Source organism: Amphiura filiformis, chromosome 13 (genome assembly GCF_039555335.1).
Source record: "Amphiura filiformis chromosome 13, Afil_fr2py, whole genome shotgun sequence".
In the NCBI taxonomy this organism is placed as follows: Eukaryota; Metazoa; Echinodermata; class Ophiuroidea; order Amphilepidida; family Amphiuridae; genus Amphiura; species Amphiura filiformis.
In genome coordinates this window covers 66985154-67006858 of record NC_092640.1, presented here as the reverse complement: position 1 = coordinate 67006858, position 21705 = coordinate 66985154, and the positions used below count along the sequence as shown (strand labels likewise).

At 39.6% G+C, this 21705-nt stretch overlaps 1 protein-coding gene across 1 annotated transcript; it reads right to left on the bottom strand.

The window, feature by feature from the left end:
- Window positions 1–4624: 4624 nt before the first annotated feature.
- On the bottom strand, window positions 4625–8764 carry LOC140167862 (uncharacterized). Its single transcript, XM_072191152.1, has 3 exons — window positions 8482–8764; window positions 7175–8358; window positions 4625–4699 (listed from the first exon to the last, which is right to left on the bottom strand). Exons 1-3 carry the CDS (start codon window positions 8762–8764, stop codon window positions 4625–4627), a joined length of 1542 nt encoding a protein of 513 aa, XP_072047253.1.
- Window positions 8765–21705: the final 12941 nt, after the last annotated feature.

Genomic DNA, 21705 nt, shown 5'->3' with positions numbered 1-21705 from the left:
AAAAGGGCTACAAATCTTATATATCAGGGCAACCAGCGTCCGGGGGCAATAGAGGTGAGAAACATTTGGACAATGAAGGCCCAATTGAAGGCATTTGTAATTTTTTTGGATCAATTTTAGCACTATTATTGGGTAGGCCTACTATTTTAGTTTGAAACAGCCGCAAATTGGTGAAACGAAAGCCTAATTGAAGCCATTGAAAAGTTTTCACCATTATTGTATAATATAAACAATATTGTTTTAAAAATAACACGTGGATGTGCATAGCAGAAGCAAAAAGGAAGACTTGTCCATTTTTCAAAATGAAGGTCCAATTGAAGCCATTTGCATGGGGACTGTAGGGCCTATTTACATTATTAGGCCTAGGCCTATTGTGTAAAAATTTAGTTTTAAAAATGGAAAATTTGGAAAATTGTTTTTGGTGCATCATTTTTACACTATTATTGCCTTAAACATGTTAAACAAAAAAAACAAAGAAGGCCCGAACTGAATTTGCAAAATTTAAAATGTTACACTGGTCCACTGACACTTAGATAGGCCTATAAGACTTCAGACTCGTAATTTCAGGTAAAGCATGCATGGATTGATATGTTAAAGTCAGTAATAGACCTAAGTCCGTCTTAAATACTGACTTCTGGTGACAAAATGTCACGGGCCCTACATATCGACGGGCCGGCAATAATTTTCACAGGCTTTTGGGCCAAGGACCCACCTTTAAGCACTGCCTATAATAATCACAGGCCTATACTTAGGCTTACTGCTATCCTGGGCCTACTCAATAACGTACAATTTAACCTTTTCTTTCTTTTTTCTTTCTTGTCAATCACTAAAACTGGTAGGAATTTGATATCGCGTCCTCTACCCTTCAGAAAGTGCCCCTCCCCCAATACTACTTACATGCATGGACCTACTTATTACATGCAATTTAACTTTTTCTCTTCTCTGTTCAATTTTTCTCACTTTCTATTCTCTATTCTTTTTTTTTTCTTCTTTTCCCCTTTTTTCTACTTGTCAGTCACTACTAAAACTACTGGGGGGATTTGATATTGCGTCCCACACCCTTCAGAAAGAGCCCCCCCCCCCATGATCGCTGCACATGTTCGCCATAGGCCTACATCCGGCACAAAAACCTGCGAAACCTCCCAAACACCTGCGGTATATAAACGAAAGAATAACGAACAAACCAATCGAATATATACAGGATCGTACGAACACACATCGGACAACTTCCGAACATGTGTATCTGGCACATTCCGTTTCAAGTTTTGTGCATGCACAAAACTTGAAACGGAGTGTCGACGGACTAAAAAACATCACCTAACACGAAACGCATTTGGCGGATAATAGCAGGACATATGAAGAACATAAAACGAACATTGACGAACACTAACGGATTTGCTAAAATACCGTCCGTTTCTTGTACGGAAGACCGATCCGGTGTAGTGTGACACTAAGACGGACTGGGTCAACGTACATCATACCGAATATTTGGGGGTGAAGGCCTCACAGGAACGTGTTTGCAACGAACACGGGCCGAGTGCAACGAACAAAGAACGAATATGAACGAAAGGAGAGCGAACAAACTCCGGCAATATGCAGCACCATACGAACACACATCGGATAAATACCGAACATGTGTATTCGGTACACTCCGTTTCAAGTTTTGTGCATGCACAAACTTGCCGACGGACTTAACGAACATCACCTAACACGAAACGCATTTGGCGGATAATAGCAGGACATATGAAGAACATAAAACGAACATTGACGAACACTAACGGATTTGCTAAAATACCGTCCGTTTCTTGTACGGAAGACCGATCCGGTGTAGTGTGACACTAAGACGGACTGGGTCAACGTACATCATACCGAATATTTTGGGGGGGGAGGCCTCACAGGAACGTGTTTGCAACGAACACGGGCCGAGTGCAACGAACAAAGAACGAATATGAACGAAAGGAGAGCGAACAAACTCCGGCAATATGCAGCACCATACGAACACACATCGGATAAATACCGAACATGTGTATTCGGTACACTCCGTTTCAAGTTTTGTGCATGCACAAACTTGCCGACGGACTTAACGAACATCACCTAACACGAAACGCATTTGGCGGATGATAGCAGGACATAAAAAGAACATAAAACGATCATTGACGAACAACAACGGATTTACTAAAATACCATCCGTTTTTTGTACGGAAGACCTATTCGGTGTAGTGTGACAGACCTATTATGGACAATTTTAAAACGTTTTAGTAACATTTTAAATGTTTTTAAAATCTTCATATAACCAGACATTTAAAAATATCTGGTTATATGACGATTTTAAAAAACGTTTTAGTCTATATATGAAAAACACTACAACAGTATTTTTAAAATGTTGTCAAAATGTTATTGGAAAATATTTTTGGCACACATTTGTGCAAAATATTTTGTCAACACTAAATAACATTATAATGCTTTGCATCAAGTTTAAGAAAACGGTTTTCTGAGTGTTATTAACACGTTTTATACCTTTTATAAAACCAGACACTTAAACGTTTTCTGTTGAACGTTTAGTGATCCGTAAGAACACGGGGTGCTTTCTATGCAATAATGCAATAGCATGTTCGATCATGTAATGATCTGAATATCGAAGTTATTTGTATTCAGAAGGACATTCTTCGTATTCAGAATGTAATTCGATATGTCTGATACGTGCTCTCATTTACCACAAAAATACTGTCCAAACGTTCATACCCACCCTAAAATCAAAGCTGTTTAGCAAAATCTCAAAATGTCAAACATTCACGTTTTGATCGACATAAACGTAAACCTTATATGCTGGTTTCATACTTTCTGCCGCTTGCCGCTGCGCGGCGTGACGCTTTATCATGCCGCTTGTACTTTTCTGCAAACGGTGCCAGGCGGCGGATGACACGATCGAGCCGGCAACTCGTGAAACCGCCCGGCCGTATGGCATTTTCCATATACTCGGTTAGTTTTGTGGGGTTCATTATCGAACCCCAACGGTTTTAGCTTGTATTTATATTATTTATCAACATAGGCCTATTTGTTTGTGATATTTCAAGCGTTTTAAAATTTTAAAATAATCCCATTCAATTACACGGTTGACGATGAAAATTTACTGAATTTAGGGATTGCACGTCATACACCACCTGAACGGTGCGGCACAACTCTGAGCGGCAGCGGCATGACCATAAAAGCCAATGTTGCCACTTAGCATCCCAAAAATCGTATCATGTTCTCATACTTCAGAGCGGCACCACTCCCGAGTTGACTTGATTGAACTCCTGTGAGTGCTGCCGCTTTGGCAAACCGGTGGCGTGATCGATATTACCGCGTTTAAAAAGTATATGACACATACGACCCTATGGTGTTTATGGACGGTATTGGCGAGTGTATAGTTTAGTTTAGTCCAGTCCAGTTTTAGTTTGTAACTCACTTTTCACTTTAGTTCACTTCACTTCACTTCACTTCACATAGGTTAAGTTTAATTCATTTTATTTTACGTGAAGTTTTTCAAAATTCACTTTACCAGGTAGGTTTACCTTTTCTCTGCTTCACTTCAAAATTTATTTCTGCATTTTACTTTGCTTTACTTAACTTTGCATCAGTTTACCTTTCTCTTATAGTTAACTTTAAATACCAAATAGTATCTACGATTAGTTTTCTAGAGTTTGGTAGGATACTAGAATAATTAAGTTCAGTTCAGGAATAGTGACTTATGGGCTATATGCAATAACTGATTATATCTGTCCCTCCGGTGGGCAAAAAGACTGAGGAAGAAGCAATTTTTGCAAGAGGCAAAAAGTGGGTAAGCAATTTTGGCAGGTTAAAGGTAAGGACAGGAAATATTTAGCGAGTCAAAAGTGCCAGGGGTAAGAGATTTTTGGCACACATACGTCATTGGGCAACTTTTAAATAAAACGCTTTTAATTAGGAAAATACTAAATCTACAGAAACGTTTAATTAATGGAACATTTAAAAACGGGGAGGGGGGGGGGAGTAAAAATTGGGTCCTGTTATGTGTCAGGGTCGAACACCCCACACACGACAAAACCTTTGCCCTGAGTTTGATGAAGAAACAATTAATTTGGCTGACATGACATAAAGTCATTATTGTGGTAGAAAGCTACCGGTAGTTATGGTTATCATAAGGAAATACTTGAAAATACGACAACCCTGAAAAGGGTAAATAGTAGAATAATGTTATTATTAAAGGAGACTGTGAGAGCACAATGGTTAAGGATTTGACTCATATTGGTTTGAACCCTGCAGTAGGGGAGACCGGGGATGGACGTTACAAAATTTACTTTTTGCCCCATATAATTCCAATGAAAGAACTCAAACACTCTATCTTGGGTCTGTGGTTAGCCCATTATGTTTACTAAAATTTGGGGCATACAAAACATGAAAACATCAATTAACCACTAATTAACTAATGAAGGTAATTTTTTGTAACAACTTACCCCGCATACCGGGTAAGTTGTTACACCATGTGGGGTAAGTTGTTACAATGTTACAAAATTTTATGGTCCTTTTATAGGCCTTTAGAAGCATTTAGATCATTTTTTTATTTTATATTCCAACACACGTTGGGCAGCAGCCTTCCATTACATTAAGAGGTGTTTTTCCCCTCTCTGTCTTCCTTTTCCAGGTTCTTGGCATCATTAACAGCAGAACAATTACAGCTCTAGGTAAAGCAAAATACACAGTAAAATGAAAATTGAAACAAAATTGAGTTCAACACATGTAAAATGTAATTGGGGTAGGTTGTTACATGGGGTAGGTTGTTACAGTGTAACAACTAACCCCATAGGGAGTTTTACAACACAACCCTGAGGCAGAATTACAGGTCATGACTGATGACTCGGTGATACATTAGTGACCTACACATACTATATTTACCATAGACTATGCCATAGTCGATTTTTGATAAATAAAAATACGTTATTAATCATGATGAACGCATTCAGTTGAACTCGAAATTATACTGATATTTATTACATCAAAATACTAGTATAAAATGGTTATAAAAAAGTTTATATAATTATATTTGTGACAGTAAAAGTAAAGTATACGTAGGCTTATATTATTGAATGCAACATATCATAATGGCATAATTATAATGGCACTTCAATACTGAACAATTCTAATTTTAGAATCTGCCAGTTTATTACGAGTTAAAAATCGACTATGGACTTTTAAGCAGAACTTTACCCAGGGACTTCGTTCTCTTAAACACACTGTCAATCATACTTGTTTATCAATCAAATCTAACCACAAGACTAAGCATGGTGGTACAATACGCGCTAGATGCGTACGTTCATCCACCAACTTTCGCGCCAGCACAAAAGCGCCGCATTCCAAAGATAGCTGTGTACCATGTATAGTTAATGGTAATGGTACGTGTCGGGAGGATTTAAACAATAACGAGATCTGGGCGACCAATCACAATCCAGATTCATTTGAAGATGCATTACATCATGACCAATTTTAGTTAGGCCAGAAATTGGCCTAACTCTCCATAGAGTCCCATGTTAAAAATGTTAACCGCAATCCAAAGTCAGTAGTCCACTTGGGAAGCTAACATACAGAGGGAGTACGGTGACTGAAAAGATGATCAGTTGTGAAAATCTATCAATTGTGCACAAATTAATTAAATCGGAGTTTTAAGCTTAAATGCAATATCCAGAGTATGAACAATCATGACAATGGGCAAGTGGACTACATTCATTCATTTTTCATTTCATTCGGCTGCGAAGCAGGCGACTACAAAGTTTCTCCATGTACTACGATCTGAAGCCAAAGTGGCAATGGCATCTGGCAGTAGAAAGTTGTCGAAATCCCCCAACAGTTTTTGCACATAAGACAAGTAGGATGTTCTTTGCTTTCCAGGTCTTCTTTTACCATGTAATGGGGTGTAGAGAGCATATCTTCTGCATGGTTCATCTTCCTGCATCCTCAGGATATGTCCCAGGAATCGTAGTTGTCGTGATCTGACAGAGTTGATAAGAGGCACAGTGTTGGTGATGGTATAGACCCTTTCATTACTAACATGGTCGGTGCGCTTGATGTTCAGCATTATCCTGTAACATGATGTACCAAAAGCGTTGATCTTATTTTCCATATCAGTAGATATCACCCAGGACTCACAGCCATAGAGCAATACTGTAACACAAGTGGTGTTAAACAGCTTGACTTTGGTTGCAACAGTGATTGTTGGACTTCTCCACAGATGCTCCAGTTTCCAAAATGCATACCAAGCAAGCGCCTTCCGTCGGGAGAGGTCACTGGTGCTAGAGCCCATCATGGAACCAAGATATTTAAAATCAGTGACATACTTGATGGGTTCTCCGTATACTTGGAGTGGTGGTTGAGGATTGCAGTTGATGGTCATGTACTCAGTTTTGGGAACACTGATGATGAGACCCAGGCTTTCTGCTGCAGCCGCTGTTCTGGTCAGCTGTGCCTGTGCCCGCGGGATGGAAGATTCAAGCAAGGCAATATCATCAGCGAAATCCAAGTCATTCAAAACCTTGGCAGGATAACGCCTGGAGCGACGCGGGTGTGTTTCAACACCGCTGTTATTCCCCTCGGTAGCCATCGTCATCAAATAGTCAATGAGAACAATGAATAGGAATGGGGCTAGAACATCCCCCTGCAATACTCCAGTAGTCACTAGGAAGGGATCCGAGATGTTGCCATCTACCAATACGGCACTTTGCGAATTAGTATACAGTACACGTATTGCTTTTACGATGCTCTCAGGGATACCATAGTGCCGCAAAACAGAAAACATCATCTTCCTGTTGATTGAGTCAAAGGCTTTCTTGAAGTCAATGAATGTTATAGTTAGTGGAAGTTGGTAACTATGGAAAGCCTCCATGATTCTACGGAGGATATGCGTTTGCTGAGCACAGCTTCTGCCTGGTCTAAATCCGGCCTGGTTACTTCTTATTACAGGATCAACATGGTCCCTAATTCTGTTCAGTAGGATCCTATTGTACACCTTAGCTGCAACTGACATCAGTGTGATTCCTCTATAGTTGTTCATGAGGCTGAGGTCTCCTTTCTTTGGAAGTGGAACAATAACATTGGTAATCCACTGTTCTGGTGGCGTAAGCTTTGTAAAAACTTCCACGCAGAATTTATGGATGATGTCTACCATAGCTTCACCACCACCCTGGAGTGCCTCAGTGGTAATCGCACAGTCCAGTCCTTTGTTTGTTTTCATTGCTTGAATGGCTTTTCTTGTCTCTTCCGGGGTAGGGGGGTCAGCACAAATGGGCAAGTCCTGGTCGGCGGGTGGTGGGAGATCAGATGTTGGTGGTCCATTGTCATTGTTCAGCAAGGCACAGAAGTAGTCCTTCCACTCAGCAAGTAGTTCTTTGTCGCTTGAGGGGATTGTCCCATCTCTCTTCTTCACTTTGGGATTTGATCTCTTCTTCTTCCCCGAGATGTCGTGGATTATTTTCCATGTGGTGTTGTAATTGCCATTTTCATTTGCTACTTGCAGGTCTTCCATCTGCCTGTGTATAGAGGCAAGTTCATCAGCCCTATATGACTCGTTGAGCTGGGTGTTGAGCTTTCTCCACACTTCTCTGGCATGGCGAGTTCTAACAAGTAGATATGTCTTCTTGGCTGCATCTCTTTCTGATCTTAACTTGAGGGTCTTGTCTGTCACCCAGCTTGGCATTCCACAAGGGCTACATTTTCCAACAACCTCTTCCGCGACTTCTTCGACTACTTTCTCAAACATTTCATACCTCTCAGAAATTGGTGACTGGTCGTTGTCGTCACACTGGAGGACCTGGAATCTGTTTGAAAGTTCAATTTGGAAACGGTTCTTAGTAGGAGCATGAAGCAGCTTCTTCCAGTTGTACTTAGGCCTCTTACAAGGTTTACCTTTGGTGGTTCGGAGACTGGTGTGCAGTCGTATGCTGAGTATTCGATGGTCTGAATCCAGCTCTACAGAGTTATAAGCTCTGCAATTGCGCAGGGAATTAACCCACTTGCTGTTGACAAGGATGTGGTCCAGTTGGTGTTTTGAGCCCGTTGGGTGCATCCATGTCCAGAGACGACTTTTGGGTTGGGGAAATCTTGATTGTGAAGGACGGAGCTTGAATTCCTGGCATAAATTCACTAATCTTTCTCCATTGTCATTTGTTGTGTCGTAAAAACAATGAGGACCAACCACAGCTGGATGAGATACATGGCTATCTTGGCCAATTCTGGCATTGAAATCACCAATGACGAGGTGGATGTTGTGCCTCTTCACCTTTTCAAGATGGTCTTCTAGTGGATTATAGAAACTGTCCTTTTCTCCTGAGGTTGCTGATTCAGTTGGGGCTTAAATAATTGTAACCGTAAGCTGGGGGTTCCCATTAAATGAAGCTGTTAGTATTCTTTGATTGATGGTCTGCACGCTCTGGAGACACCTATGGATGTGCCTTGACATTAGAAGTCCAACACCTCCCTGCCTCTGGTCTGTGGCAGAACTGTAAATAAGTACCCAGTTCTTGTCGTCTGACCATAACTCGTCAGTGGGGGATGATGTAATAAGACGGTGTTCTTGCACACCGACTATGTCGACGCCTGCATCGCTACAACCCGTAAATAGTTGATGGGTTTTTCCTTGTTGGTGTAGTGTACGCACATTGTAGGTGGATACTACAAGTGGTTTGAAGGTAGGTAGACGAGACATATCAGGACCAACAGTCTGTGATGGTGTGCCAGGTTCCCGCTGGCCCGTCATAGAGTCAGAAGAAGACGTCTGCCCAGCTACCTTCGATCTAGTATTTGGATATTTGTTTGTAGTTTTCGTAATCATTAGTTTGCCAGACTTATTTTAGTCCGTGTCTGGCAACTGAACGGGTGATCAGCCCTGAACAGCATATTTCCGGAGGCAACAGCAGCCGAAATCCACATATTTATAGTGGCACGCCCCTGGCCCGGAACACGTTGGCCAGTGAAGTTATTTGACCTATGGTGACATGTTCAACACCATCCTGTTGACCGTTGGAATGACATATCATTCTCATCCGCTCTTTAGCCGTTGAGAGTTGTACTCTTCATCCGCCATTGGAATAGGTAGTTCTAAACTATTTGAACCATAGCTGGATTAGATGAAGGATACTGAGTGGACACTGAATGGATAAAGGCTATAGTAAAGTGAGACATGGCAGAACACCTTGGAACTAAGACTAAACCTACCAGAATACAACACATTTTCTAACTGCACTGTTCTCCAGCAGTTCAAGGAACAAGTCCAGCCGGCACATAACTCACAAGGTGCTCTTGAGAGACCAGTATTAACCCTAACCTATCAAAGCCATGAAACACCTCCTATACTCTTTATACAATATTCAGCACTAAACATGGACTACGGAGTAGTCTATATTTACCATAACAAGCTAGCATTATGCACCTCCAGTTGTTAGAGCTATTACAATATTACAGTTTTGTCAAAAAGTTACTAGGAAAGGACAAAAAAAGTTTTTTTGACTTAACTTTTTAGTAGAACAATGGAGAAAGCTCGCGATTGGCAGTATACCCCAGTGATGTGTAGGCAACATATGGATGTCAGTTAGCCTGCCCTCTCTTATTCCAGCTTGGCACACTGAGAGGTGTAACAACTTCCCCGTGTAACTTCCATCCCCGGTCTCCCCTACTGAAGTGTTGTACATGCATGGCATTAGGGCACAAGGCACTTCGTCGTCCGTATTCCATAGTGGCGTATAGTGGGGCGCCGCGAATAAACAACTTTTCGAGAAAATCGGGTTTGAAGAAATGCCAATTTAAAATCGAGTTGTGTAAATCGGACATTCATTATATTTTGTAAATGATGTGAAATTTCTGTAGTAAACTAAATAGATTTTATTGTTATATATTTTTCAAAAGAAATAAATACATACTATTGCTGGCAAACTGACAATAAAACTATACGTCACTATGGAAAACGAACAAAACGCAATACCCTAACCTTACGTTAACCGTACGCCACCTCGGTCGCCATGTAATCCCTATGGCGTTACTTTTCGTCGTTCGTATTCCATAGTGGCGTATAGGTCCGATACGCGTACGCCACTATGACATACGATGTTTTTCATTTTGCCGATATTTTATAATTATAAAATGTGTATAAAAAGTGGCGTATGGTCGATACGCCACTATGGAATACAAAAAATGTCACTTTGTAACTATACGCCAAATTTAATTAATTAATTACTAATTAATTAGCTAATTATGACTGATGAGACTTAGAAAAATGAAAGAGAACATCATTAAAAACATATGTGCCAATTTTCAAAAAAATGACCAAAAATCACTATACGCCACTATGGAATACAGCCGACGACTTAACCTCACTTGCCTGACCCCACCCAAGTGTGAGTGGGGAGTCATCCTGACTGTTAATGTACTTTGGACATAATTAGCTACTTCCTAATTTATATTCATGGTCAATTTTTACTCGCATCAAGTCCTTTAAATTAAAACATTTAATTTGATATGACACTTTTCAGTTAAGTGCACTATTGAGCAATGAAAATTGTGACGTGACGGTATGTATAGGCCTATCTGTCAATATAGGAAAAGGATTTTTGAAAAGTCAGGCCCTGTTTAATTTTAGGTACGGCTACCCATTGTATCATCAAAATGCCACAAAATTAATGTGAAAACTTGCAAATTCTCTTATTTCAGCAAATTTTTATTATAAATTTGGGGAAATTTGGAACCAGAAATAAAATTTTGCACCATTTTTTCTACGCGATGACCACTTTTTAAAATTTTTATACCCAATGACCCCCTTTTTCAGAATATTTTACCTAGTGACCCCAATGACCCGCTTTTTCAAAATATTTTACCTAGTGACCTTCTTTTTTATTTTATTTGTAACCACTTTTTTTTTAACGTTTTGATAGGTCCTTCTTTACTTCGCGACGCCGGTAGGCACACATCTGGCACTTCTAAAGTTGAGTGTCCCCACCCCGCCACCACCCCACCCACCCCCAGACACACACCCACCCCACCTTACCTGGTATGGCACTGAATTTCTGAAACCATAGTGAAATTCCGGCAAATCGACTCACTAAATTCTCCGCTGTTTCCCCAGTAACAGACGACAAATGTATCGCAGTTGTAGTGATATGTGTGGACCGTGCAACCCAAAATGGCGCATTGAGACCGGTAGCAATATAAGGTTTCGGGTAGAAATTACAAGCTATATAAACACACCAGCACGACGTACCAGAAACCATTGTCCATTTTAAAAAGTATGGGGGGTAGGGACAACAAATTATTTTTACGATGCGTGAGATTTTACTCTTTTAACAGCTCTTTGCGTGAGATTCACTACCTGGGTGTAGTGGCGTAGCCAGGTTTTCGGAGCCGGGGAGGGGGGGGGGGGGCACAACTTGTAAATGTACCGACGGAAATATTTTTTGCCGACGGAAGTTGTGAATTGTTGACCCCAATTTTTTTGGCCAGTGCGGTCCTCGAAAATTGTCCAAAATTTTTTTCACAGCGTTTGTAAGTTTATATATCAATATGTTTCAATGTGTTAACGTAAAACAGCCAAAAAGGAAGAGTCATATCCAAGATTTGTGTATTTGAGCGTCATGTTCTTTGTTTCTTCATCATGTACACACAAAATTGTCTATTGTTGACCACCAATTTTTTTTTAGCCAAGGCCCGTCGTCTACCGACAACTTAAGATGAACCGACGGCAATGATGAGCAGGGGGGGGGGGGCACTGGCCCACCTGGCCTCACACTGGCTACGCCACTGCCTAGGTGTGAGATTATACTAGCTTGGCGTGAGAAAATGACCAAATGATGCGTGAGACTCACGGCCAATGCGTGAGAGTTGACAGGCCTGCGACTACGTTCACGCGGTACCTATGCATTGAACCATAGATGTTAAAGAAAGGCTGATGTGCTCGCACCTGTAAGATTAGTATTTTTGAAAAAGCGGTAATGTATTTAATCTATCCGTCGTTTTATCTTTTCAGTTTCTGTTTCCGTATCCGTATCCGTTTTTGTAAGTCATTGTTATTCTGACGTGGTAGCCTCCCAGGTGTGACCAATCTTTTATTCTAGCCTTTTGTTACTAATAATTTGAAGCTCGTGAATTTCAGTTTTCGTTTTGGTAAGTTATGTTAATTTTTGACATAAACCCTTGAGATGAGAGGTTGGGCGCTAATCTAGACAAAAGAAGAGTCTACATTTTACGGTCCTAAATTCGCGGTAAATTGTACGGCTTCAATTGACTTGTGTTTGGTGTATATGCACTTACGCCTAGGCGTAAGTAGCTCGTAAAAATAGTCTTGCATTGAAATATATACTAACCATGTTGCCAAGTTATAAGCAAAAGTCTTTCATATTGGCGATGAAACGAGCGTCTGAAATAGCCAAATATCTCCCAATGAGGCGATTTGGTAATCATGTTTTATATTGAAAGGCAATACAAAATAATTGCATTGGAGCAAAGATAATGTATTCTATTCATTCGTGTCAATGGCACGCTAATCTGATAATTGGTTGGGCCTATATGCAAGACTCGGGTTTATTTTAAATGTTTATTTTTGCAGAGCTTATTTTCAGTCATGGATCATACTGATAAATTTCGCAAAGGAGGGGGAGGGAGGGGGGGATACTTGAGACTGAACAAGTGAGAGTGGGAGGGGGTGAGGAAGAAAGAGAAGAGAGGGAGAGACGGAAAGACTAGAAAGAGAAGAACTTGAGAGGAGAGAGAAGGGACCGGGGAGAGAGTGGGGCGACTAATCATTCGGAGGGGGGGGATGAAGCAAAATAGGGAGATAGACATTGATACGAGGGAAAGGCGACACTGCGGCTCTGCACAGGTGCATTGGGGTGCGACATGCTCATAAGCGGACCTTTTGTGATTTTCAACGTTTTTACAGAAAAAGGTGGACCTTTTCATTCGGATTGGCATTTGTCAATGTCAAACACGAGAGGGCGCTAGACCATTAAAACACCGGTCAGACACTTTTATCTGCAGCCTTTTAATATTGACACAGGCAATCACCTCTATTGAAATAAGCTGATTAGTACTTCAGAGTTAACAATGAAGTCAGATTACAGTAACTTACTGAATCCCTTGCGTTTTCGTATCTGAACAATAGACTTACGGAAACTGAAAAGATAAAACGACCCTAGGGTCGTTTTATCTTTTCTGTTTCTGTTTCGGTTTCGGTTTCGGTTTCGGATCTCATTGTTATTTTGAAGTGTTAGCATGGTACGTGTGAACAATCCTTTTATTCTAGTCTTTTGTTGACTACAGAAAAGTTGAACGAAGATAACTTCTGTTTCGGTTTCGGGAGTTATGTTAATTTCTGACATGAAAAACGTTAGATGAGAGGGTTGATGCTAATCTAGACAAAAGAAGTGTCTAAATTTTACGGTCGTAAATTCGCGATAAATTGTACAGCTTCAATTGACTTGCATTGGGTGTATAGGTACTCCAGCCTAAGCGGGAGTAGATCGTGAAAATAGCCCAGCGTAGAAATATACATTAACATGATTAATATAAATTAATCAATAGTAATCGGTGTTGCCAAGAATTACGTATACTTGTTCGTGCAATCGCGCAAAAGTCGGTCATATTATGATTATGTAGCGATTAAACGGGGAATTATTTTCGTCCCAAATACACCTTAAACTTGGTAATATGCAACACCAGAGAAGTGCGTTGAAGTGAAACTAATAGGATTTCTTTCTTCAGAATTGGTAATCTGATAATTGCTTCAGGCAAAATGCCAGACTCAAATCTATTTTAAATGTATATTATTTGAGAGAGTGGGGATGAGACGAGAAGATGATCTGGTGGAGGAGAGGAGAGAGGAGAGGAGAGGAGAGGAGTGGAGAGGAGGGGAGAGGGGAGTGGAGGAGGAGAGGAGAGGAGAGGAGAGGAGAGGAGGAGAGGAGAGGAGAGGAGAGGAGAGGAGAGGAGAGGAGGGGCGAGGAGAGGAGAGGAGAGGAGAGGAGATCGAGGAGAGGAGAGGAGATCGAGAGAAGAGAGGGGCGAGCAGAGCAGGAGGAGTTTATTTGTTTATTTTTATTTTTCCATGTTGATCATAGGCCTATTGATAAAACAGTGAGAGGGGGAGAAGGGTAAAGGAAATACAACATCCAATATAATTCAGATATCCACATAATTCAAATAATGGCACAGGTGAGTGTTGGGGAGGGGGAGAGACAGACAGACTAGAAAGAGAAGAAAGCGAGAGGAGAAGAGGCAGGGGTCCTTTTTTTAAATGTCATAGTAATATGGATCATAATGACACCAAATTTGCGTTCGGACCTGAAGTAGGCCTATCCTGCCTAGTTAAATGACTGACATGAGTAAGATTGCCCACTTGAGACGCCAGTGTTGCATATAATTGACTGGAACCTTTATCATGTTTATTGACAGACATAAGTGTGATTGACAGCACCTATTATTACCTCTTCAAATGAGAAGCATGATGCCCCAAACGTAACAATGAAGTCAACTTACACACCATCCTACTTAATCCCTTGCGTTTTCGTTTCTGAACAATAGACCTCCCGAAACAGAAAAGATGAAACGAGCCTTAGTTTGCAGACATACTCAGGTGATTAGTGATATCTGCTTATGTAGGGCGATCTATTCAATTGCTATGGTAGTTAATCAGATTATTACGTTACTCACATCGACAGCGAATATAACCTGCAGTCCATTCTTTTTATATTTTTAGATCAATCAATCAATCAATCAATACATTTGAACAAGGCTGAAAGGTCGTTTGTATTTTACTGAATTGAGATTCTATAGAGGCCCTGCATTCTTTTATCGATTGGCTCCAAACAAAGGATTTGAACCGGTGTCCTTCACGGTTAGTCCATACAGGACCAACATATTTAGCACCATAATCAACGCCGTCAGGCGTTGGTCCTTACAAATCCGTTCGCTACCCCCAGCAGTGCACCTCATTATAATAAACAGTGACCAAAACCAAACCAGTCGATAAGTTACGTCATGAATCCAAATATGGAAAATAGCCCCGCCCATCATTCGGGCCATCATTCAGCCGCATCTATTACATAACTGGGACTCTCAAGTCATCTCAAGTATTTGGTATCCCAATCGATTGATTTTGATAATGCAATCAAAGCAATACACACTTTTGAGGTGGCTTACCTGTGCATGGAAATAGTAGATATCTACTATTTCCATGACCAGTGTAAATCGGGCTGGTATGAATTAAATGAAAGTTTTTTGTTGCTATATCAGTGCAGAGATAATGTAGGCCTAATCAGTGTTAACAAAAAGTCATTTGTATGATTCTAGGTTTGTTTTCTTTTTTTATTTAATATTGTCACATTTGTCGATAGGCCTAACCGTGATACCATTAAAAAAGCTAAAAGAACATCAATTCTACACACCGTTTATTTGGAACTGAACTTTGATTTATTAAAGTCATAATGTACGATCTTATAATATGAATTTGGTTAATTTTTTTCAAACCTGATTTTATGGCATATTTGTAATGTATACACATGTCACAACTTGCATCTAAATGGAATCAGCCAAATTTGCTGTGTTTGTAGGTAAACAGAGCAAAGTTCGATATAAAGTCATAATTCAAGAATTATGACTTTATGTCCTCCTATGTTTACCTCGTTATTTCAGTTCAAAATGGACAGAAGCCATTCCCGATAATTAGGGCCTATTACTGGTATTATTTCAGCATTTTGAATATAAAATGACAAATTTAAAATTTGATGAAATCGTACATTAAGCCTTTAACACCTAACTGGAAATAACAGAGTGAGTAAAATAAAATAAAAGGCGATACAACTCGCAAGTAGGCCTACTGTTGAATGTGTTGATATTTCAAATGCATGTGAAAAAAAGGAACGGTCACAGTATATTTCTTTAATCCCAAAGGCATGAAAGGGCCTGTGATTACTATTTGAATTTAGGGTTTTGATTTAAACTATTTTAATATCAAATCTTTAAAAAACAACATGGTCTTCTCGTTTTAACCGAGGGGCATGGGCTGAGGCAACGGCTCTCCGCTCCGTTGATAGTAATACTTTCCTGGTCTTTGTTTTATTTCAAAGTTACAAACAAGGAAAGACAAGACAAGACAAAATTTTAAAAAAGTGCACTGCTTTCATCGTTTTTCAAGTTTTGGCAGCCGTCTGTTTGTATGAGGCGAGGTCCAAAAGAGGAACACTGCAAAATCTAAATGTTTATAGGCCTAATTTGCCATATTTGGTAGAGATACAGTACTTAAAGAGCTAAGGGAACGTTCATAAATAAACTGAGCTCAAAAAGAAACTTGACTTCCTTCACTTTCACAGCCCAACATTTGGCACCCAGGACAAAAAATCTGTGAGAATGCACACAAGATCCTTGCACAGATGATAAAACGGTGCTGCTTTCTGCTTTTCATACACTTTTTTCATGAAACAGGGCTGGGCTGTGAATGTGGTCCAGGAAGCTGTCCCATGTCAGTGCATTTTGCTGTTGTGTCAGTTGGATAACTGCTTGGTTACTGACATGTGTTAAGAGTAGAGTATTGAAGTAAATCTGTGTGTAATTTTGGTTCAATTTGATGGACAGGATTTCAAGATATGACCTTGTGAAAAATTATAAGTTTCTTTTTGAGCTCAGTTTACTTGGGGGCTGGAAAATTTTGATTTCGGTATGTCAAAACTTTTTTGACCCCCCCCCCTACATATGTTAAACTTTTAGATCCACTTTTTTTATAGACTCAAAACTTTTTGGATCCTTTTTTTGTATACACCAAAATATTTTGTACCCCCACACCAAAATCACTAAAAACACCCGTTTTAGACCTACTTATGAATTCCAAGGGGTCATAGGTCAAAAACCATAGGTCGCAGAAAAATGTTATGATTAACGTTTTTGATCCAAACATCCATCTTAGTAAACTGATACACTTTGCAAGATGTATATGTCAATTTTCAAAAATTTCCCATAAAAAATTTGTTCTTTTGGTCAAAACTGAACAAAATCACCAAAAAAATGCCATTTTTATACCCATAAATTAAATGTATTGAATTAAGCGATGGTCTTTTTTGCTTTATTCCAGGGTCCTAAAATAATGGAGAAAATTTGAACATCATTAAATGATGAGTTTAGTTCCAAAAGGCATTAAGTCCAAAGACTGTTTTATGGGATGTTTTATTTGAAAATATTGAGTAGCAGTAACCTTGCCACTCTAATAACATTGGCGCAGTAGAATATAATTATAGTTATAACAATTTGGCAAATAATTGCAAATCTCTTTAACTTCCCACGTGCGAAGAAGAAAAAGGCATCAAGTGCAATGGCAGCCATTTTAAAACCTTGGATTTGACAATTTTAGGGGACAAATCTATTATTGAAAGAGAATAAGCCATATGTGCAAACATATCCATACCAATCGTTAAATGTCACTTAAACTTTAGAATGTAAAAATATTCCAGCAAAATGTTACACAAGGCAGCTATTGAACTAATGCCTTTTGGAAACAAACTCTGAAATATTGTGTTAGTAAAGAAAGTGAATAGGCCTACTTCACTTTAATATGAATTGACTAAACTACAAATCAAGTAAATGACTACATTTTATGGCGATGTCGACATTTTAAAGAAAATTAACACAAATTGGCGCTGACTGGAAAATAAAGCTCTTCCCATTTCCTGTCGGAAAACCATGTCCATGTAAAAACTTGTAACTCCTTCGTCTGTTGGCGGGTAACTTCTTGAATTCCTAGTTTATTCGAAGCATGCAAAATAGCGGCGTCATCCATTTTTATATTATTGTAAAACAAATAATAATAACTGAGGCCTAATGATAAAATGAAACGATGGCCACCCCCCAAAAAAAAACACCTGTATAATGTGCGCAACCTACAAAGTGAAGAACTTGAAAAAGAACATTTCAGCCCGAATCACGGGTCAAATAATCGCCAAGTATCTTCTTAACCATTGATTTATATGGGACAGGAATAGAGGTTATCCATGTTCTATAAGCTGCATGTCCTATCAACGACTGCTATACATTGTTTAGGACATTCTAAAGAAGTACCTGCATGTGCAACCATGACTGTTTTAAAATAGCCCGCCAAAGTCATGCAGGTAACTCCGAGGTCGTGCATTGAATTAGTTTGAATGAGGAATACGGGAACCAGTGCCTTTTGTTAGAAGTCACACATGAGTGAAGTGGATAACCTCTATTATCAAAAGTCCCGGGGAAAATCTTCAATAGTTGCCCAATTGCCTGCCACCTCGCCGGTTTAGTAACCCTGTGAAGAGGTAAAATCAGATCAATGCTCATTCACGTGGATGATGAACATTGATCGCGATTGAAAAGGACATAGATAAATTGAATGAATGAATGAATGAATGGACAGGATTATCGATATTGTTACGCAATAGTTGTGTTAGATCCAAAGCTGGAAGCTAGTAGTTGGCAGGTGGAAAGCAAGTCTAATCTGATTGGCTAAATATCGTCACTAGCTGTCAGTAGGCGTGGTTAGTCAGTTTGACATTTCCCTTGACTTTCCAAGGGAGGATATGTCGGATCTATAAGGACCAACGCCTGACGGCGTTGATTATAGTACTAAACATTGCGTTGGTCCTGTATGGACTATTCACGGTAGTTATGGCGGAGTGCAGTCCATTCAATCAAATGTTGTCATCAACCTATTTGATCGTAGTGCAGGGGTGTGTGAGATGAACTGTTACGGTAGATTGCAATCATGCTTTTGTTAAATGCATTTGAGTAGTCCGCCATATTTACGGGATGATACGTCACATGCACACCACTCCACGCCATCCATCAATTCTCCCAGTCACATTTCCCCAATATGAAATTAAAAAAAAAAGAATGGAGCCGACGGGGACCCAAATATGGCTGGCATTGAGGTGATTTTTTTTTTTGTAATGCGAATAATGCTATTACATCGACCATGTTTAGAATATTTGATTGACGAATTGACATGACTAATTGCAGAAGTCAGAGCAAGAAGTCCATATCTAACATTTGTGATTTTAAAGTTACATACTAAAAGGGAACTAAAAGACAAAAATGGCCAATTTTACAAGTAGGCAGATGTTATTAATTCAAATCATACGTCTTCAATTATTACATAAATTATGTTATAATATTATAATACAGAAAGTTTACATCGACGTGTAGTCTGATATCATAATCTTATGCTCATATTGACGGAAGTACCCGGGCGGAAGTGCAATGGTTTTCTCAAAATACTCCCCCAATCAATTATTTATATAGTTATATAAATTTTTGTCAATATAAACACATTACACTTTTTATTATATCTGAATACATCCCAGCAAGCACACAACGTTTTACAGAAAATATTTAAATGTCGGGTTTTTTAAAGGTTATAAAAACGTGTTAATAACCTTCATAAAACATTTTTGCAAACGTTATGCAAAACAACCTAACAAAACGTTATTTAACTGTTGACAAAATAATTTGAAAAAATGTTTGCCCAAAATATTTTACAATAACGGTGTAAAAACGTATTCTTGAGCTGTATTTTATATACCCTTACGAAAATGCAAGCAATGAAAAATGTGTGCGGAAGCATGCAGCACGCGTGCGGCAGTGTGCAGCACACGTGCAGATGTGTGCAGCATGCAAGCAAGGTCTGCTGGTAGCGTGTTCATGCGTGCGAACCAGAGGAGGCTTAAAGGCATTCCTACAATGCACTATGATTGGGAAATTTGACCAATATAACCTAATTTTAGAGGCAAAGTCCCCATTGCCACACACACAAAATGGTCATTTTAAAACTGCAGCCAACGAGCTAATAGTTGAGACTTAGGACTGATATTTGATTTTCTTACAGGAAACATTCATATTGTCCCACTGCATTAATTTTATTCCTAAGTCTCGATGTTTTCAATGTTAAATAATAGGATGAAAACATCAGATATTTGCACACAATCCCAATGCAAAGTATGGTCAACTTGCCACATGTGTACAAAAACCAGACATACCAAGGTCAGAAACCCCATTGGGCCATGGGAATGTCTTTAAACATCCTCTGCGTGCGAACCAGCTGTGTGCATGCAGGCACCGCACACAAATATCCACCGCGCACACAATTTGCTTGCAGAACCTGCGTGCAGACTACCAATCTGTACGCAAATTACGTGCAGACTACACTTGTGTGCGGACTGTAGGACTGCATGCAAATTGCACGCATCTTGCATGCAGCACGCATATTGCTGCATGCATGCAGGATTTCCAGATCACAAAGTTAGAATGCTGCACGCATACAGGGTTTCCAGAAGCAGTAAAGGTAAAATGCTGCATGCATGCAGGATTTTCAATGACTAATTCACCTTTACACAACTGACATCAAGTCACAATTTGGCAATGATCTAGAAGTGAAAATATTTAAATGTTTACAATGAATAAATAAGTTAGCCTTCGGACCAAAATTTTCTAAGTATTTAACCTTCAGACCAAGATTTTTTGGCAGACCAAGAGGGAAGGGGGGCAAGCAATTTTGGCAGGCCAACAGGGAGGGGGCAAGCATTTTTGGCAGGTCTAGAGGGAGGGCAAGCAAATTCTTGTTTCGATAGTTGGCATTTCAACTTTGGGCCAATGTTGGAACGCCATTCCTGTTTTGATAATTGGCATTGAAACACTGGGCCAATGTTGGAATGCCATTCCTGTTTCGATAGTTGGCATTGCAACATTAGGCCGATGTTGGAATGTCATCGAAAGTTGATATTGCAACATTGGGCCAATGTTGGAATTCCATTCCTGTTTCAATAGTAGGCATTGCATCATTGGCCCAATGTTGGAATGCCATTTCTTTTTCGATAGTTGGCATTGCAATATTGGGCCAATGTTGGTATGCCATTCATGAATCAACAGTTAATTGGCACTGCAAAAATCAAAACAAAATTCAACATTTTTATAGTGAATGTTATCAATATTCACAGTAAATTTGATCAATATTCATAAAATGATGCACTTTGGCCGGTTTAGTCATCAAAATATTGCTTATATTAACTTAAAACACTTAATCAAATGTGTAAACCCCAATAGCTCAAATGGTAAAGCATCAGACTCCCATGCAGAAGGTTCCAGGTTCAAAATCAGGTAGGTTAAGTTAGATAAGTGACTTGTATAAAATTAAGCTAGGCAATTTTAGTTCATTGTGAAATGGATTGCCAGGTTATGTAAGACTAATTGTAAGGACAGTATACACTGTTAACCATTATTTTTGATTTTTTTTTTCATGATTTTGTCTCGCATATATATGGCCAGTACGTGCTGCACGCATGCAGTGCACGCTAATGGATTTGCATGCTGCATGCAAACTGCACACGCTCATGATCTGCACGCATGCAGCAAGCATCTGCACGCTTCCCTGCATGCGTGCCTCGTTCCAAATATACGCATCCGCACGCTACCAACTGCACGCATGCTGCATGCAGTGCGGCACGCGTGCTGCTTGCATGCTGCATGCGTTCAAAAACTGCGTGCCATTTTCGTAAGGGTAACCAAACATTTAAATGTTATTAAAATGTTTTGAATACACGTTTTAAAAACATTATTTCTGTGTTTGCTTGGCATACGTGTTGATGTTTTATTGTTATTCTGACATCTCTAATCTTACGGAAACGCATAATGGACATGCAACGTATTTAG